At 42.1% G+C, this 21,074-nt stretch overlaps 1 protein-coding gene and 1 long non-coding RNA gene across 2 annotated transcripts in view; one reads left to right on the top strand and one right to left on the bottom strand.

The window, feature by feature from the left end:
- Positions 1 to 222: 222 nt before the first annotated feature.
- Positions 223 to 11,707, bottom strand: LOC123582938. The gene is made up of 3 exons (XR_006704656.1): positions 11,604 to 11,707; positions 10,902 to 11,073; positions 223 to 310 (listed from the first exon to the last, which is right to left on the bottom strand). It is a non-coding gene; the product is annotated as an uncharacterized LOC123582938 (long non-coding RNA).
- Positions 11,068 to 21,074, top strand: part of MYO1E (myosin IE) — a 215,583-nt gene continuing 205,576 nt past the window's right edge. Inside the window, exon 1 of the mRNA XM_045449577.1 lies at positions 11,068 to 11,528. Coding sequence (XP_045305533.1) covers positions 11,526 to 11,528 — 3 coding nt within the window. The 5' untranslated portion in view covers positions 11,068 to 11,525. The remainder of the gene's footprint in view (positions 11,529 to 21,074) is intronic.

Consider the following 21,074-nt stretch of genomic DNA (forward strand, 5'->3'; position numbering starts at 1 on the left):
GGTAGACATTCACTTTTCATTTTACAAACTCTAAATTCGTAAGCTTTATAACAAGAAGCGTATAGTTCTTTTGCAAGTTAAAACCAGTAATAATGTACTACAAGAAAAAGTGGAGGCCTAGTCATTTTTTTTTGTTTTTTATTTATTCATTCAACCACTTTCTATTCTGTGAGCTGTTTTTCTCTTTCTTTCTTTCATTTCTTTCTTTTCTTTTCTCTTTCTTTCTTTCTTTCTTTCTTTCTTTCTTTCTTTCTTTCTTTCTTTCTTTCTTTCTGCCAGGTGCCCAGGGGAATGGTTTTCAATCACTTAGCTTTATAGGAAAATTGATGAAGAAAAAACATTAATTCTAGTACTTCACACATTATTACTAAGCATTGCCACCACTCTCAGACCCACTCCCAGTTTTTTTTTAAGTTTTATTTTTATTTAAGTAATCTCTATACCCAACATGAGGCTGAAACTCACAACCTCAAGATAAGAGTCACATGCTCCACCGACCAAGCCAGCCAGGTGCCCCACCACTTCCAGTTTTTCGAGTGAAAAGAAATTAAGAAAAAAACTCTTAATGAAATGTTTAATTAATAGTTATAGGAGCTGGGATATTACCTTAGGGAAAATCTACATAGAAAGGATTTATGATATTTGTGTGGTATTTTTATGTGCCATAATGCAGTTTTCAATCCAGACATCCCTTATATAAGTACACACTTATATCCATTTTATTTATTTACTTGTTTGTTTATTTATTTAAATTTTATTTTTTTTAATTTGCATCCAAATTAGTTAGCATATAGTGAAACAATGATTTGGGGAGTAGATTCCTTAGTGTCCCTTACCCATTTAGCCCATCCCCCCCTCCCACAACCCCTCCAGCAACCCTCAGTTTGTTCTCCATATTTATGAGTCTTTTCTGTTTTGTCCCCCTTCCTGTTTTTATATTATTTTTGTTTCCCTTCCCTTATGTTCATCTGTTTTGTCTCTTAAAGTCATCATATGAGTGAAGTTATATGATTTTTGTCTTTCTCTGACTAATTTCACTTAGCATAATACCCTCCAGTTCCATCCATGTAGTTGGAAATGGCAAGATTTCATTCTTTTTGATTGCCGAGTGATACTCCATTGTATATATATATACCAAATCTTCTTTATCCATTCATCCATAGATGGACATTTGGCCTCTTTCCATACTTTGGCTATTGTTGATAGTGCTGCTATAAACATGGGGGTGCATGTGTCCCTTCGAAACAGCACACCTGTATCCCATGGATAAATGCCTAGTAGCACAATTGCTGAGTCATAGGGTAGTTCTACTTTTTAGTTTTTTGAGGAACCTCCATACTGTTTTCCAGAGTGGCTGCACCAGCTTGCATTCCCACCAACACTGCAAAAGAGATCCTCTTTCTCTGCATCCTCGCCAACATCTGTTGTTGCTTGAGTTGTTAATGTTAGCCATCCTGACAGGTGTAAAGTGGTATCTCATTGTGCTTTTGATTTGTATTTCCCTGATGATGAGTGATGCTGAGCATTTTTTCATGTGTCGGTTGGCCATCTGGATGTCTTCCTTGGAGAAGTGTCTATTCATGTCTTTTGCCCATTTCTTCACTGGATTATTTGTTTTTTGGATGTTGAGTTTGCTAAGTTCTCTATAGATTTTGGATACTAACCCTTTATCTGATAGGTCATTTGCAAATATCTTCTCCCATTCTGTTGGTTGTCTTTTAGTTTCGCTGATTGTTTCCTTCGCTGTGCAGAAGCTTTTTATTTTGATGAGGTCCCAGTAGTTCATTTTTGCTTTTGTTTCCCTTGCCTCCGGAGACATGTTGAGTAAGAAGTTGCTGTGGCCAAGATCAAAGAGGTTTTTGCCTGCTTTCTCCTCAAGGATTTTGATGGCTTCCTGTCTTAGATTGAGGTCTTTCATCCATTTTGAGTATTTTTGTGTATGGTGTAAGAAAGTGGGCCAGGTTCATTCTTCTGCATGTCCAGTTTTCCCAGCACCACTTGCTGAAGAGACTGTCTTTATTCCATTGGATATTCTTTCTTGCTTTGTCAAAGATTAGTTGGCCTTATGTTTGTGGGTCCATTTCTGTGTTCTCTATTCTGTTCCATTGATCTGAGAGTCTGTTCTTGTGCCAGTACCATACTGTCTTGATGATTACAGCTTTGTAGTATAGCTTGAAGTCTGGGATTATTTATTTTCATTTGAGAGAGAGTGTGTGTAAGTGAGAGAGGGGGGATGCAGAGGGAACAAGATAGAGAGAGAGATAGAGAGACAGAGAGAGAGAGAATCTCAAGCAGGCCCCACATTCGGTGTGCAGCCCTATGCAGGGCTCAATCCCATGACACTGGGATCACAACCTGAGCCAAAATCAAGAGTTGGATGTTCCACCAACTGAGCCACCCAGGTGCCCCACATTTACATCTGTTTTATACCATTTGGAGAAAAACTGTAGTGGAATTGTACTACCTGAAGTTATAGAAGCTTGTTACTATCCTAGCTGCTTTTAGAATCCCATTCTTGGTGAAATATATCATTCATTTCTAATAATGCCTCATCAAAGCATCCTTTTATGGGAAATTATCATCAAATTTATCATGTTTGGCCTTACTTTGGGATTTCCAGGAATTTAATATAGTGAAGAGAGAGGCCATCTCCTGGTGCTCTTGGTATTTGTACATTCACTTTCACACAGATAAGGTCATTAGGCATTCATGCACCTGAGCCATCTTTCCATATGGCATCTGGCAATAAGCCAGGTAACAAAGGCACACTTTGATCCATCTCATGAGGGTGCTGTCTGATGACTCAGCTCACAGTTCAGTTCCATCAGTGTCACCATCTCTGTCAACCCAGTTGCATTTATTCAACTATGTTTCTACTACATTGCATTTAGCCTTGTTGCTTTATCAAAATTAGTGAAATATGGGAAAATATGAAAACAAACACCAGTGAACGGTAGTGTAGTTCTCACAAACTTAGAACAATTGAGACAGAGGAAATCCTAAGGTAGTCAATCTTTAGGCTCAATAATGACAACTCGTACTGAGAATTCTCTATGCATCAGTCACTATTTAATCACTTTATATGACTTAATTCATTGAATTCCCACAATTCTATGTAAGAAATAAATGAGGTATTATTATTATCTCTGTCTTTACAGATAAGGAAAACTATTCACGATTTGTAGAGATGTAAGTAACCTGACTCAAATTGGAAAGCTGCCTTCCTTTTAGACTTTAGATGGTCAACTCTGCTCACCTCGGAAGTCAAAATTTCAAGAATATTTATTGGGACACCTGGCTGGCTGAGTTGGTAGAGCATGAAACTCTTGATCTCAGATTCATGAATTCAAGCCCCACACTGGGTAGCAGAGCTTACTTAAAAGAAAAAGGGGGGCAGTGCCTGGGTGGCTCAGTCAGTTAAGCATCCAGCTCTTGATTTCGGCTCAGGTCATGATCTCATGGATCATGAGATTGAGCCCCACATTGGGCTCTGCACTGACAGTGTGGAGCCTGCTTGGGATTCTCTCTCTCCTTCTGTCTCTGCCCTCCCCCACTCGTGCGTGCATGTGCACCCAAGCACACGCGTGCGTGCACGCACGTGCGCGCGCGCACACACACACACACACACATGCATGCCTTCTCAAAAATAAGTAAATAAACTTAAAAAGAACATTTACTAAATTCTGGAATTATAGCCTAAGACGAGATCTAAGAGACAAGGCACGATTAGGGATTTTACACTACATTTTAGCCCTCTGGAAATAGAGCTCTCTCCTTAAAAAGCACAAATCTGTTTTTGAATTTCATACATCTAGCATTGGTGTGTATTTTCAAAAACATGTTGTATATGAAAGTAGGAAGCCCTTGTGTTATTGTATATGTTTTTGGTGTACATGGAAAAATGTGAATCCTTTGGGGACAGGGCATTTGTCTTATACTTCTCCAGTGCCTACAGCAGTGTTGAGCAAATGTTTCTTCTGGTGAGTGAAAATAAATAGTGGTTTGGAAACCATGCTGCCAACCTGCAAGGCACCAACACCAAGAAACACTCAGTTCAAAGTAAATCCCCCTATTGATAATGGGAGAGGCTATGCAGGTGTGGGAGCAGAAGGTATATAGAAATCTCTGTATCTTCCCCTCAATTGTACTATGACCCCAAAACCGCTCTAAAAAATAGATATAAAAATATATTAATAAAAAAAGTAAATTCCCCAAGTGTTTTTTACCAATATCTTGAAAAATATGTCATTCTAAGTACATATGCACACACATCAATGTGTATACACAAATATTTATAGTCAGATCTATAAACACACATTTATAAGTGCATGATAATAAAGGCAGAACATATGTCACATCTTAAATATATAAATACATTTGGAGGTGCATGCTGATGTGTTGAAATGATGATTGTTGCAAAACCCACTCATTTTGTCCTGTTGAAGAGGTGAATGGAACCGCCCTCATGGCCTCACCAAGATAATTGTGTATAAATTAAGGCAGCAGACAGATGAAGTAGGCAAACCACTGTGTGCTCCAAATTTCAAGTGCCTCCCATGTCCCTTCCTCAGAGACTCTGTCCCCATTCTCTGTCTTTCCTTGATGGGGCAGTAGCTTTAGGGCACCACCCCTGTGACAACATCTGCTTGGAATGCAGCTGTACAGACACCTGGTCCAAGCAGAGCCTCGGATAGGCTTGCCAGTGACCTACGGCCGGGGTGGCATGGTTTGAAACGCTGAGCTGTGTGAGTCAGATTCTCTCTCTTTCTCTTCCTCCCTTTCTCTCTCTGGAACTTGAACCAAGAGACCAAGAGGAAAGTTTCCAGTTAGCTGTGGGCACGGTGGCTGAAAGATCGTCTGGGGGCCTGAGTCAGGATGATGACAAACTGAGGACATTTTGCAAGCTGAAATTATGAGAGGAGGAGCAACGAGGAGGGAGTTGCTTGAAGTAGGAAAAGCTTGATGAGACAGAGAACACCCATCCACATCCAGAAGCTGGAGAGCTAGAGGACAGACAGCTGCACAGCCCCACCTTCATTTGTGTTCTGTTTTCCCTGGCTTCTGGGCATGTATGTCTTTAAACATTTTTTTCTCATGAGGTAAGATATCGTCTCAGATCATGATCTCATGGTCATGAGTTCGAGCCCTGTGTCAGGCTCTGCTCTAGGATTCTCTTTCTGCCTCTTACCTGCTCATACACGTGCTTTCTCCCTCTCTCTCAAAATAAATAAACTTTAATATCCATATATTTAAAAAATTTTTTTAAAAGCTTTCTCATGAAGCAACCCATGTGCTTTTTTTCACCTTCTTGCCACTAAAAGAGACATTAGAACAGCAGATTGTCTCTGACAATGGAGGATACAAACTTAAAAAAAAAATCAAGAGACACAAAATGAAAAAGAAAGAACTGTACAGGCACAGCGATACAGGGCCATGAAGACTAGTGACAAACAGTCATTCCATTCAATCGTCCCCAAGGACCTCAGCTTGGTACAACCCTGTGTGATTAGTATTTATAGTGATGACCTTGAGTCTTCAGGCACAAGCTGCTTGACATGCAGCATATTTTCAAAAGCCAATGAAGCATGCAGTTTACCATAGAAAAAATTTCCTTCAAGTTACACAAAGTTTTGGTTCCTTAAAAAGGCAAGGTTCATGCAGTTATTTGTTATGTTTTAGTTTCTAAAATACGTATATTTATTTATACATGCCTTGCCTTGTTCAAGCAAAGATTAAAGATGACTGACAAGAATACACAAAACCCAAGAAGGCAGTATAATTGACAGGAAAGAGGAAGAAGCAGGAACATCAGGGTGTGGACACAAAGCTGTTCCAGGAGATTCGGTTATCTGCAAAGCTCGCTTCTATGGAATACCTCACTCCTTGATAGATCATGTAACATCATAACTAGTATTACTCACTATTGAATCATTTTTAAATCTGGAAGAAGGTCAGGGTTTATATTCTGAATGTAAAAGTCAAATTGAAACGGGGAAAAAGGAAAAAAAAGAAAATATTGGCTTAAATCATACAAAATATAATAACAAAAATGAATAATTTAAAAAAATGTTTGTTTGTTTGTTTGTTTGTTTGTTTATTTTGAGAGGGAGGGAGAGAGAGAATCCCAAGCAGGCTCTGTGTTGACAGCTCAGGAGGTCATGACCGGAGCCAAAATCAAGAGTCAGACGCTTAACTGTCTGAGCCACCCAGTCGCCCCAACAAAAATGCATTTAATAAGCTGCTAATTTAAACATACGTTTAAATATTTTCTCTTCCTTTATTTTGGTAAAAATCATTCCTTTATTTCAGTAAAATAATTGTTACGTGATAACAAAACTTTTTTTAAAAAGTTTTATTAATTTAAGTAATCTCTACACCCAACTTGGAGCTTGAACTCATGACTCCAAGATGAAGACTCACAAGTTTTTCCGACTGAGCCAGCCAGGTGTCCTGCACTACTTTTTAAATGTTAATCACAAGTAGCATCACATTATGTTACCCAACTGTTGAAATTCTGCAATGTCCTTTGTACGAAGGAATATTAACATATTAAGGAAAAAAGATGTTTAAAGTTGAGTTAAACTCTGCATACAAATGTAATTTTCTTATACAAATGTGATTTTTAGGCTGCATAAAAAAGCAAGAATTTTTCGAGGAGCCCTGCCCTGGTTTGGAGAGGCTCCCAGGATTTTAATTAAGGTGTTCCGACTCATATTGGGCCTGCCTCAGGGAAAACTTCTTCTGAAGTTTGTAGTAGGACATTCATACTATGGAGTTACTGCTCATAGGGTAAGAGTTGGGGCTTCAGAGTCAGGCAAATATACAGATTTGATGCATAACAGCTGAGTGATAGCTTGGGCAAGTTACTTCAAACTCAACTTAGTTTGTTTCTTCTTTTTTTTTTTTTTTGGCAGTTTTATAACTTTATTTGGAATCAGAAGTTAGTTCTCAGCCATATCAACTGTCTGTAGATTTTTTTTTAAGTTTATTTATGTATTTTGAGAGAGAGAGAGAGGGAGAGAGAGAGAGAATGAGCAGGGAAAGGGCAGGGAGACAGGGGGAGAGAAAATCCCAAGCAGACTCTGCACTGTCACTGATGCGGGGCTCGAACCCACGAACCGTGAGATCATGACCTGAGCCAAAACCAATAGGGACACCCAGAATCTCCTGCCTGTAGATTTTTGGAAGTGGTGACAGGTACCTAGGTAACCTGAACTCGTTTGGTGAATCTTCATCCTCATTACATTTTCTGGACAACTGTATACAGATATGGTATGGGACATTCCTTATTCTTTTAGCCCAGACAGCTTTGTTCAGTCTGGTATCTGTGCACACATCTGAACTTCCCACTTTCCTCATGGCAAATTTCTGGATCTCTATGGGTACCCAAGGAGCACACTTCCATGGATGCACTTGTAAACGGTGATGGTGTCCTCTCTGGTCACTACCTTGTTGGTGGCATCATGGCCCTTCTTTTTCTTGCCACTCTTCTTTGTGGGAGCTGGTCTGTGGCCCAGGTTGCAAAGCTCAGCTTAGTTTCTTAATTGCAAATGAAGTTAATAGGGTTGTATGGAAGATGAGATATTATACGGTAAGCATTTAGTTCCTAGCTGATACCTACTGAACCTAATAAATGCCTGTGACGGTAGAAGCAGTGATTGCCCAGAACATTCCACATTGATGTGACACAAGTCTCTGTTTCACTAGTGCTTTGTCAAAGATTTCTGGCCTAATTTTCCCATCAACAAATTCTTCTTTAATTGTATTGCTGCGAATACAGTTTGATGTTAGGGTTCCGACATGGAAACTAGGTTCGTTGCCTTCTATTATCTTCTTATTGTTTTCCAAAATGAATAAGCAGTGATTTTTTTTCCACTGAGATTTTTTCTTTGTTCCTTTTCATTCAAGTCCAGGTAAAACTGCATTTTTAATCATGTCCATGGATGTGTAGTCTCATCTGACTAGCTCCATCATGTGTCTATAATGAGTTTTACAATTTTAAAAGTTGTTTTCATTTCATTGCTACTATGACCTCGAATAACGATGACTATCTGCTAATATATTGGTGAGCCCTCTTAAAAATAAGTGTAAATTCAGAAAACTGGAAAACTTCATAAAGTGAGGATTTTTGGCGGGGGGGTGAGATTTGGTCCCAGATTCAGGGTGATCATAATCTATCATTCAAACTATCAGGGTGTTTTGGGAATGCAAGAGGGGTGCAATTAATAATTTCACTGAGATAAAAGCATAAACCAGGACTCTCCCAGGTAAACCAGGGCAGAAGACTGACAAGCCCAAACTGACAATGTATCTTCTTGAGATGAGTATGGGGCAGGGCAGGGCTTGAAGGATTCTTCGTGAAATTATAGGCTCCCTATCACGTGCTCATACTCTATATTCTATGTTTGAGCTGTGCGTTAGTGGGTTCTGCTTTGAGAATCCAAGCTCTGCCCTTAGAGTATCGGACTCCATTCAAATCCCTATATCTCAAGAAAAATGCAATGACAAAGTCAAAGACCCAGAAAGACATAACTAATATGATCAAGAGCTGTGGGTCTTCATGTTTTGGCAGTTATGGCATCTTTGAGAATTTGGGATGAAAGCTATTAACTCTCTGAAGAAAAAGGCACGTGCAAAAGCCCCCATGATTTTGGCATTACAATTCAGAGGGCCACGATCTGTGTGATCGCACCCAGGGACCCAGATATGAATCCCTAAGCTAGAACACATGGTATAGGTGGCAGGGAAAAGGAACCAAAATTTCTTGGCCATCTTTACACATATTTCATTTCATACTCACATCAATCTATTTTCTAGATAAGGGAGCTAAAGCTCAGAGAAATCAAGATCTCACAGCTAGTTAGGTGGCAAAGCCAGACTTCAAATTCAGCTTTATTTGTCACTAAATCTTATAAGCTAAGTACTGCTTAGATATAAAAATTAATACATATATTTATACTTCATTCTGGAAGATAATTATACTACAAAATATAGTTACAAAATGAACACAAGCATTTATCTCCATTTGAGTCGCACCTATTGGAATTAACACTTGAAACCGGAAAGAGGTTATGAGGGACAATAAAAGTAAGTATTAAAAAAAAAACAACCTCAAATGTTAATACAATCAACAATTAGTGTCAAGATAGTTATAGATGAATCCAAGATCGATAAGTTGTTGATGAATTATTAAAAGATTTTTCAGTGTCTCATTGTATCCCTGGTTTAACCTTGGGGAAAACAACTACATCTTTGCCTGTATCCCGTGAAGCCCAAGTCAATCCGTGGATGGGATGGTGGCTTAGGCAACATGTCATTTCCAACATAAGTAGTGTTTCTTGTATAACTGATAAACTCCAATATTCCCTTTGGTAACCTCTGTTCATTAATTCCTAAAATACCTGATCATATTCTGTCATGCCCCTGAAACATCGGATCTGTTTCTCTGAGAATTTGGTGGAAGATGTCTTGATGTTTCCTTTCCAGTTCATGCTATAGATTGCTGCCATATGACTTCCCTACCCTTAACCATAGCTCCAAATATGGCAGTTCCTTGCACAAAACTACTGCCACTCCTCATTACATTTATACCTTTCCCATAAGTATCTTCTGTCTTCCTCCTTCTAAAATTGTAAGCTTGGTGAGGGCAGAAAGCAGTGTACTCACAGTTGACCTATAGTAGGCATTCGATTATATCTATTGTCTCACTGTGTGGATGATTACTACAAGAATTTAGTCAATTTGATTTTCTTTCCATTTTTCAAACGGAGATACAATTTACATATCCTTCTAAAACATACAATTTAGTGGCTTTCAGTATATTCACAAAGTTGTGCAACCATCACAACTAATTACTATCTAATTCCAGAATATTTTCATCAGCCCAATAAGAAAACGCATACCCATTAATAAATTACTCCCCCCACCCTTCACCTGGGCTCTGGCCATCAATAATTTGCTTTCCCCTATAGATTTCCCCATTATTTACTTGTATGTAAATGGAATCATATGATATGTGGTCTTTGTGCCTAGCTTCTTTCGCTTAATATGTTTTCAAGGTTCATCCATGTTGTGGCACACGTCAGCACTTCCCTCCTTTTTAAAGGCTGAATAGTATCCCGTTGCGTGAATATACCACATTTTGTTTACTTGTTCTAGACAAGATCATTTTTAACATCCATACAACTCTAGGATCCTATACATATGTGAAGGGCCACCGCCAAAATTCATAAGTAAATCACAATAAATCATTATGCTTCCTACTTTCTCCAGGCCCTGAAGTTTTCAAATCTTACCTACCACAGATTCCTGGCAGGATAATCCTGTTGTAACCAAGTTTACTTGCTGAACTCTTAAGAAACAATAAAACCAGAGCCTCTGCCTTTATTTCTGGATTCTCCCCCCACCTCCAATCTCGGCCTCACTGCCCACCCCGAGTCTTGAAAGTCCACACTCTGAAATAATATACGTGCGCCGTGACGGTTTTACTAATTGTTCTCAACAGACAGGGTTCACAGAGGTTGGAGAGTGCTTTCTTCCCAGTTATTTCTCCCGTCTCTCTGCTCACTGCAGTGCAACTTCTCCACCACCCAAAAGTCCAAAAGAAAAAAAAAAAAGAAAGAAAAAAGAAAGAAAAAAAAAGTCTTCCTTTGTTTTCCAAGGAAATTCAGGTAAAAGGAGGGGTAGGGGAAACGATATTTTTGACTTTCCTCACAATCCAGACGTTGGAAAGAAAAAGGATTTCCTTTGGGTTGCTGCCACGACTCTGATCTTTGATGCTGATAAAATATTTCCTTCTTAAAAAAAAAAAGTTATGGGAAAATCATACCACTTCAGCTTGGAAGCCACACCTACTGTAACTTACGCGTTTAAAAAAAAAAAAAAAAAAATGAGAGGCTTACCTCTCTTTCAGGGAGGGTTTTGTTCCCAACAGTTCAGGTCTTGCACTGCGGAGCGAGCCGGGTCAGCAGCGCTCTTTGGAGGCTAGCGTGGAGGACTACAGGATCCAGAGGTCTTTGGAAACTCCAGCAGCTCCAAGCTTGTTGGCTACCACGGTTTCCCTGAGGAGTGACGCTGTGAAAACAAACCCTGATTGGTCAGGCCTGAGCTGAATTCTCCATTTATGGACAGATTGCCCAGCCCGAGCCGAGGCTCTGCCGGAGGAGTACAGAGTTAGTGGCCGAAGAAAGAGGAGCGAGGCTGGGCAGCCAGGCAGACGCGCGGAGAGCATCGGGCTCACCTAGGCGGGGGCGGGGGGGCGAGCGCCTGGTCCGAGTGGACCCCTGCCCTCGGCAGCATGCGCCCCGCCTGCTGAGTCTCCTCCTTCTCGCCCTCACCTAGCGCCGCCGATCCCGCCTGGATGGAGTCCCCCCAGGGTTCCCATTGGCTCCTGTGAGTGCTTGGGTGTCGAGAGCCCGTTTTTGGCGAAGGGGACCAACTTTTGAAGTTCTCCCAGGAGCCTGCGTTCCAGCCCCAGCTCCCCGGCAGCCGGCGCCGGCAGAGGCGCGACCGCGGCGCGAGTCACCATGGTGAGTTGGCCGCACGGCGTCCCGGGACCGCCTGACCCTGGGACCGGGCAGGAAGCGTCGGCGCGGGGCACCCACCTTGGGCGCGCAGCCGAGGCCAGGGGTGGAGAAGGTGGACGCGGGAGTCGGCACGTCGCGAGCTCTGATTGCCTGCTGCTTTCCGTAAACCCTGGCTGGGGGAGAGGGAGCGAGGGGCCAAGGAAAACTTTCTTTCAAGCCGCTTTGGGCGCCGCGAAACTTTTTGTGGCCGGGTTGCTATGGCTGCCAGCTGTCGGAAGCCAGCGTGGGGGCAGCTCTGCGCTCGGGGGCACGGCCCTCGGAGGGGACCCCTCTCTTTCCGCGGGGACGGTGGGGGCAGCGCCGGTGGCCCCGCGGTCCTGTCTGCGGCGGCTGGGAGCGCGGCACCGAGGCGCAGGAGCCGGCTCGCCGCGCCCCCTCCCCTGCGCGCGCCCCGCGTCCCCCTCCCCGCCGGCGGGCACGGGCGCCGGCCGCCTCCCCGCCTCGCCGCCTCTCCGCCCCCCGCGCCTTCAGCAGCTGTCCCGCCTGGCAGCCACACGCCGGCGGGGGCGGCGCGGGCCGCACAAAGGCCGGCGGGGGCGCCAGGTAGGGCGAGCACCTGGCGCTGGGCGGGCGGCTGAGAGCGAAAGTGACCGGGCGCAGCCGGCAGCCTCGCGGCTGGTTGGGTCTCCGCGCCCGCGAGGCCGAGTAAACACCCCCACCCCCCACCCCCTCCCCGAGGGCGAGGTGACTGGCGCTTTTCGGGTGTACCGCGAACGGGTCGCACGGGAGGAAGTCGAGTGTTTTGTTCTTTTTCCGTTGGCACTTTGGGAATACAGGGAAGTGGCTGACTTTTTCTCACTCGGCTCTGACTTTCCCCCTACCCGCCCCCCAGCAACCCACTCCGCCCCATTAACCTGAGCCGCATCCCCCTGGGTTTGGGTATGGTGTTCGTTTCTATCCGAAGCACAAAGGCAAGGACTCGATTTTGAAGAGATTGACAGTCCATCCGAGAAAGAAAGAAAAAAAAAAAAAAGTGCTACTACGAGGCTTCATAGTTTCCACACTTGCTTCTTTTCAAAGAACCCTGCCTGGGTGGATGACCTGATCCTCTTCTGGTTTGTTTTGTTAAGTTTTAATGACTGTGAATGGGGAGCTAAGTCAAAATGGTAACTGGTACAGCGCTGATTTAAAAATCTATCCCGCAAGACCAGCCTGAGAAATGTAGCCAAGGCCCATGCGAACCTGTATACAAAACTCAAAAGCAACTCTAAGACCCAGTGAGTGCTGTTTATTCAAAAGAATGCTTAAAAACAAAACAGTCTTTAAAAGGGCATCTTTGACAGAAGCTTTTTCTTTTTACCTAGTCCAGAGTTGTGTCACCTCTGCCCCTCCCTAAGAGGACACTTGATCTGTAAATAAATTTCCTCTTTAAGTTTCAGGGTTTAAGGAGTCAGTCTGCTCCACGTTATTTTTGGAGCCCCTGTAAGAGAACCATTTACTTACACTGATGTGTGGTGGGTGGATGAGCTACCTAATTGGGCCACTACCTAATCGGCCACTTGAATTTCAGCAATGTGATAGTCCTAGTACTTTAGAACTGCTATAATTATTTTCCATGGTTCAATATTTCTAAAAACAAAACAAAATCAATATGTTTATGTCAAGAGCTTAAAGAAACTTACTGAATTCAAATACTTGAGCGCTACCTTGAGAAAGTTAACTTTGCCTCAGTGAATTCATTTTTCATGCCGGACACACTGCAAAAGTAGTCTCTGATGCCTGTTCTGGAGACCTCGGAAATAACGTGCTCAGTCCGGCCACATTGCTTTTGAAGTAGATGGTTGATCGAATGGATGCGGAGGAGGCATGTTCTAAGGAAGAGAATTGTTTCCAGAGTTGCGTAGTATGTCTGTCCGAGGACAGGGTATGACTTACCTATTGATGGGTTCCCTGCCAGCAGCACAGATGGCGGTGTTGTGGCCAGCCAGGCGGCTATCAGTGCATCAGAAAAAAGTTAAAGCAGCTGCTGCCCTGAAACAGGACATGCGCCATCGCTCCGTCTACTAGAGGTAGAGTAACGTGGCCAAAATTAAATGAATCATTTCTTCACTGGCTTAAGAAATTGTTCATTAGCTAGGTGAAGTTGTCTTAGAGCATCCCCCATCCTAAGTCGTCGTCGGCAACCTCAGTTAGAATGTTTACTGTTGATATACGACCATTTCAAGCCAAATGAGGCTTCATTTTGTGTTTCATTCACATCTGTGTGGGTCTGCCCAGCTGCATCCTTCAGCTGCTTAGAACAGGAAGAGAAGGGGCATTGCCTTCAGTGGGTGTGGCTGAGGGTTAGCATGGAGAAGAGAATCTGTGGGGCCCTTGGCTGGGCTGTAGGGAGAGCTCCTGTATTGTGTGTTTGCCTGTTTGTGTGTGTGATCTCTTAGGAAGTCTGGTAGCACACGAGGAAGACTCTCAACCTGTCCCTAAGGCCCTGCCAAGACTCATTCAGTTGTGACTCATGAGGAAGATTGTCATTTTCTGATTCATGAGCACAATGTCCAGTGTAGAGTTCACCTCCTATCTTTTTCCTGAAAGCTCACTTTGGGACACTTTTCTCCATTTTTGGAGAAGCAACAACTATGTTTGGAGACTTGACGAACTGAAAAAAAAAAAAATCTCTGCATGTCTTTATAATTTAGTGCACCTTGGTTAGGACGGTACCACAATCTCCTTTGACTTTGATTAATAATCATAGCCTACTAAGATTTCCCTTGTCGAATTTGGCTTTATCGTCTACAAAGGGAGTTCTGTTTTAGTGGGCATGACGGCTTGGACTGTCCGATGGACTGGAACCCATGTCTGTAGCTCTGCTATCTATATATGTCAGGTGCAGAAATTATTATTCATAGGGCTTCTCTGACTTAAATATACTGAACTATTTGAGTAAATCTGAATTGGCCATCACCTCAGACGATGGTCAGGATACGCCCCTTTCCCTCACTTGCATATTATTTGTGAGTAAATACAGATGTTATTTATAAAAAATACACAGGAATAGGCTTATGTACTTAGAAATCTGTCAGACAGCTGACTACGAGGTAGGTAAGTTCCTTTGGGTGAAGGCATGGCACGTATTTAGAAAGTCTGGAATCCATTTCAAGTATGTTTTCTGGGAAGGTAACCTAGTCCACTCCCACTGATTAGTTTATCAGATTGCTAATAGTTTCCTGGCCAAAACGACATAGTACAAAGCCAAACCAAAACAAAAATGGGTTGAAGCACAGAAAAGTTTTGATGGAGGCAGAGGGGTTAGGGAAGGATATGGAATTCAGGACATTATCTAGGGGCCAGCTTGGGTTGGCCAGCCTCATGGGAAAAGTTTGGTCGGCCCAGGGCACAAAGGGAAAGCCCGTGGAGCAGCAGATAGAAAGGGATGGAGAAGTGGAGGAAGCAGACAGTAGCAGAAGGAGTGAAAGTCGCCTCCTTCACACTCCGGCGGGGGATTTCAGCTTTGCCCGTGGTTGCAAACTCCAATGTCTGCAAAGGCCAGGATACATACAATTTTTCATGGGGTGAGGCTGTCCTCTAGAGAGTAAATATACCCCTCTAAAGAAGCACCATTACTTGACCTTAGGCCATGGTTCGTGACAACTACCACATTACCATGGTTACATTGATCCTATTACATATTTCAAGGGAAGCTGGAAATCCAAATTTTTGTGCCAGACCGGTTAATTCTTAAAAGTGTTCTGATCATTGCTGCAAGGCCAAACACCTGCAGGTCAGCTGTTTGTAGCCACTCTATTGTAAATCTCAAAGTGGTGTCCCTGAGAACCACATGCTTTCTTCCATTCGCTCACCAGCAGGAATGTCTCAACTTTAACCATATACCAGTAATGGTGTTTCACTGATACATCCACACCTTCCCACTGGGTTTCCTTTAAGAGAGGGAGTTCCCTGGTATTTTCAGCCTATGGAATCACCAGGCTATTAACAAGGAAAATCTGCATCCAAATTTGGAGCAATCTAAACACCAGTGTAGATGTGTAAGTTGTATGAGTGGTGAGGCTGTGAACTGAACTTCTCTTTCTTAACCCATCACACCTGCCTCTCCACCCCCCCCCCCCACTCCACCCCACCCCCGCCTCTTCTGGGGAAAATCCCCACCCCTCACAACCCCGTTATTGCATGCTAGACCTCTTTTATTACTCTTCTAGTTGAATCTCCTGGATTTGAGGTCTGTCTCAGGAGTTACCTTTGGGCCTAGATAATGAGCATTTTGGTAAATATTGACTTGAGATATGACTTTTTGCTCCTGTACTCAGTGTTAATGTCATGAGCTCATGTGAGACTAAATGAAAGAGAGAACATGTAATACTTTGCATTTCCTGATGAGAAACGATTGGGTCTCATTACTTGGTCAGAACTTGTGACAGCTATTTTCATTGGGTTCAAAAAGCAGAAATGGTTTGAAACCTGTACACCAATGCAAAGTATTATGAGCTTCATTATGGAATATATAGAAATTATGTACAGTCATGATTTTCCAAGCCTGAGTCATCTACTATTTTTTTTCACAAAGATACAGCAATTGTGTTTTCATCAATATGTTATTAAAATGGTGAGGTTTTAATATTTTTATTTTATTATTTTTTTTTTTACCTTGCTGGGACTTAATATTTACAGAGCAATAAGGGGTTAAAGGTTAAATGCCAAAGGTACTAAAAATAAACATTTTGGCCTTACAAGCACATTCTGTAATAATGGTAAACAAATTGTGTCTTGAATTTCAGCTTCACAGTTTATTTTGGCAGAGACAAAAGGTTTTTGGGCATCGTAGCAAGGTATTTTTTTAACCTATCTTTATGACAGCCACACTTGAGCAAAGTAGAACTGTAAGAGTGCTCCCTAAAATCGAGGCATTGGCTTTGACCAGCCCTGGAACTTTGCACTGTACGTCCCAGGGAAGTCAGCCCGCCCTCCTGAGTTGCCACCAGGGAACAATGTCATTGAAGTACGAAGCACCTCTGAGTGGCCATTTAAGAAAATCTGTTTGTTTTTTTTACTTCTTTTTTGACCTAAAACTTTAGTGTTCAGCTTGATCGCCCATCTTACTCATACCAAGTCCCTCTCCGCTGTTTCCAGAAGTTACATTCTGCCCCAAAGGAGAAGAAATTGGCCCTTCTGAAGATGTGAAATATCATACGATAGGCTTTGGAGGACAAAGAGGAGGTGGCTTTTTCCAGGAATAAATGCAAGAAACTGCTCTGAAGGGGGCCATGGTCTCTCCCCTGTTTTGAGTTCTGATGTGTTTGTTAAAAGTTCATTCGTGGGACTTATAGTGATACGCTACATTGTAGAAAGTAAAACATACTACATTGTAGAATGCCCAGAAGAGATTTAAAAATTCTATCCTAGGGGCACCTGGCTGGCTGGGTCCCTGGGACATATGACTCTTGATCTCCAGGTTATGAGTTCAAGCCCCATGTTGGGTGTAGAGGTTACTTTAAAAAAAAAAAATCTTAAAAAGAATTCTATCCTAAATCCTTTTGCTGGATTTCACAGAAAAGTGTAGATGGGTTGACTTCTGAAGCCTCAGAAGTAGGATTTGACTGAACTGGTGCCAGGATTCATTTTCTGATCCCAATCTAATAAGGCTTTTCCCACCAAACCATAGTGTTGGATTAGGGTCTGTTTCCTTAGAGTCTAGACATGACCGGGTAGTTTTCTTTCTTTCCTTCAGAAAAGCCTACTTGGAGGTGGAAGGTCATTTATTTTTGATTTATTACTGTTTCAATTTTTGAAATAAATTTGGAGGATTCACCTGTAATGTCACTACCCTAATAGTAATTATTTTCATGCTTTTGGGTTCCCTTCTAATCTGTCCAAATGCACACCCTTTTTATGTAGTTGTAATTATGGGCTAAATGTACAATTTGGGCTCTTGTATTTTTCCACCTATTTTATAAAACCTTTTCCTGGTAAGCATATTTATCACATTTTGGTGGTGGTATAGTAATTCCATGTAACCTGCTTACCCAGCCTGTCATAACTGTGCAGAGACTTTGTCTCTAGGGCTACGTACCAGGGAGACCCTCCCTGTCATTTATGAGCTGCTCAACTTCCTGTTGCTTTTGAGACATGTAGACCCCTCTCTAGTGCAGAATGTGAAGCAACACAGGCAGGCTTGGGGGACACTCCAAACTCCTAAGTCCTGCTATGGGTGTTCTCCTTAGTTTATGGCATTGGCACTCGGGTGCTCAGGCCTCTGACTGTAACTTGACAAGTATGAATGGTCTTATCAGAGAACGCAGGTAGTTGGAGGTGGGGAGCTTTGAACCCTAAAGTGGAAAAGACAACAGCAGTTACGAAAGATGTTATAGCATACATGCTTATTACTAGGTAGGAATCCTTACCAAATATGGCGGCAACCATTGGGAAATCAAAGATAAATTAAGCACTGCCTCTGGGAGGAGCTCATGTCTAATGGAGGAATGGTAACAAACAGCTTTCTTATAGGTGAATTCACTTCTTCCTGCACCAATGATGGTTTTTGTTGCCATTTTATAGGTAAGAAACCAAAGTGTAACAAGGGAAAGAGAACTGTTCAGGGGGCATACAACTTGTGTGTAAGGAAGCAGGTCTTTAATTTTTTTTTTTTAACATTTATTTTTGAGACAGAGAGAGAGAGAGAGCATGAACAGGGGAGGGTCAGAGGAAGAGGGAGGCATAGAATCTGAAACAGGCTCCAGGCTCTGAGCTGTCAGCACAGAGCCCGACGCGGGGCTCGAACCCACAGACCGTGAGATCATGACCTGAGCCGAAGTTGGACGCTTAACCGACTGAGCCACCCAGGTGCCCCAAGGAAGCAGGTCTTTTAACTTTGTGCTCTTTCACAAGCAATCGAATACATGATTTCTAATTTGAAGTTTCTGAATCCAAGCATCTGTATATCACTTAATCATTTCACCTACTTTTGAAGGAAGACAAGGTTGATTAAAAAATAATCTGTTTTAGTTAATTTTACTCAATAGTGCCAGGGTGGGATAATTTAGACCTAAGAACATTGTCTGTCATGGGTAGTAAGGATCTTGGCTTTAATTTCCTTGTTTTGGGGATTTTGCATATCATAAAGTTTGGGTACTGGGTGATATCACACTGGGAATAAGGGTAAAATAAAAGTCATGCTAGAAAATGCTCTGATCTCAATTAGGTTAAAAAAGTAGAAAATAAGGGAAACAAGATAACCACAAGAAACCTAGCCCATTAGTCCTCCTACATGAAAGAAAACAAATAAAAAATTAGGACCACATCATTAGTGGCTTAGTAATTTAATCGGCGTGACCAGCATTTGATGTCGACAGCAACTTAGCATAGTATTTTTTGGTAACAGAATGATGTAGACATTGTCATTGTCTGATTGTAGGAATTTTCAGCAACAACAACAAAAATAAGGTTGCTTTTAGTGCCCCAAGTAGATGCAGACCTTTGTTATAGAAAATTTTGAATTTAAATGTAGAAGCATCTATTAAGCTATTTTAGAGTATGAATAAAGATGGCTTCCTCAAGACTTGGGAACGCTTGAATACAGAAATATGTCTACAAAATCATAACAATTCAACTTACCCCCATCAGCTTGTCAAACAGAGACTCCTATTATTTGGGGGGTATCCTGAGGTCCTCTGAAAATATGTTGGAATCTATCGACCTGTGTCCCAACAGTGTTTGTAATAGTAAAAACAAAAACGAACCAGAACAATCTAAATGTCTGTTAGTAGAGAAATGCATAAATACACGCAACTTATTGGTAACCAAGTATCAGTATGGATAGATCTCACAAAAGTAGTGTTTGGTGAAGAAGCAAGTTGTAGAAAGATACATATAATAAAAACTAAGAAAAATTTAAAAAAAACTATACACAGTATATTGTTTGGGGGTATGTATTCATACATATATATTTATGCATATATTCTTTTAAAAATACAAATCAGTGGACTGGAAAGATACCAAATTCAATCTGCTAAAGAGGGAAGGAGGGGCAGGCCTGGCTGGGTCAGTTGGGGGAGCGTCCAACTCTTGATCCCAAGGTTGTGAGTTTGAGCCTCACCTTTGGCTTAGAGATCACTTAAAAAAATAAATAAATAAGAGGCATGGAGAAAAGGGAGAAGAATGGGGTCAGTTGACTAATTTTAACACTTGGTAGTGTTTCATTTACTTTATAGATTAGAAAATCCAAAGCAAATATAATAAAATAGTATCATTAATTCTGGCCAGTGTGTGTACATACATATTTATTTTATTCTCCATACTTTTAACATCTTTTTCCAATTAAGAAGAAAAAACACATAAACAGACAATTCTTCATATAATCTTAGGAAGTTCATAAACCTCTGAAGCCCATACGATTTCATTCCAAGGGTTATAGCAAACGTTGTGTTGAGATGAATATTAAGGTGTATGGTCAGTTGTGGATCTTTGCCTGATTATTCTGATGACAGTTGACATACAATCAAATCATTAGTAAGTCTCATTGAGTGTTATGTAAAAGAGTCATTAGGGATTGCATCCCAGGATGTTCAGTGTGTTAGTCACCTTTTCTTGCCCTATTGTGTCTGCTGGCTTTTAGTATAATAAACCACCCCAGACTTGGTGGTTTAAGTAATAAACGTTTATTATTTCTCATGATTTTGTGAATTGGCTGGGCAGTTGTGGGCTGGGTGGACTGGCTCCTCAGATCCCTGTGGTCAGCTGGTGGCTTGGCTAGGGATAGATGATCTGGGATGTCCTCACTCCCATGTCAGATAGCTGGCACAATTTCAGTTGGGGCAGTGGAGATGACTTTGCCGTATATCTCTTGTCACAACAGGCTAGTCCTGGCTTATTTACATAGCAGTGGTCACAAGGTTCCCAAGAACAGCAAAAGAGAAAGCAAGCCCAGCACACACATTTTGTTAAACCTCTGCTTGCATCATGCTTGTTCTTGTCCCACTGGCCAAAGCAAGTCGCATGGCCAAAGCCCAGAGTCAGTGTGGGAGCAGACTACCCGAGGGCCGAGCTACGGGTCCCCAGCCTCAACCTTTTCTTTCAGCTTGCGGGAATTGGGTGGATACTCTGAGGCAGGAATAGATTCAGTGGCAGCTTCCGTTTTTCCCTGGCTGACCCTCTGAACCTCTGTGTTTGACAGAAGCCCCCATGTCTATTATACATCCACTGCTGTTTTCCCAAAGCAATTCCCAAAGGAAATGGAATGGCAGTTCTTTTGCATTGTGGGCACTCAGGATGATCTTCAAAATTGCTGTTTTTTTGTTGGAGAAAAAAGTAAAAGCAGAAACTAACAACCAGAAGAAAAGTAATTTTCTATCTGTTAAAGGGAGCTTTGTGAAAGTACCAAGTGTTTTACAAATAAGTCCAAACTGAGAGTGCAGTGAATCCTGCCAAACCAGACTGGGCTGGATGGCCTGTTGGACATGAGGGTGGAATAATCCTGTTGGGAACAGGTGGGGACAGTACTGCTCACTGCCTGATTCTGCCTTTCCAGCCAACCCTGAGCCATGA

The sequence above is a fragment of the Leopardus geoffroyi genome, chromosome B3 (genome assembly GCF_018350155.1).
Source record: "Leopardus geoffroyi isolate Oge1 chromosome B3, O.geoffroyi_Oge1_pat1.0, whole genome shotgun sequence".
In the NCBI taxonomy this organism is placed as follows: Eukaryota; Metazoa; Chordata; class Mammalia; order Carnivora; family Felidae; genus Leopardus; species Leopardus geoffroyi.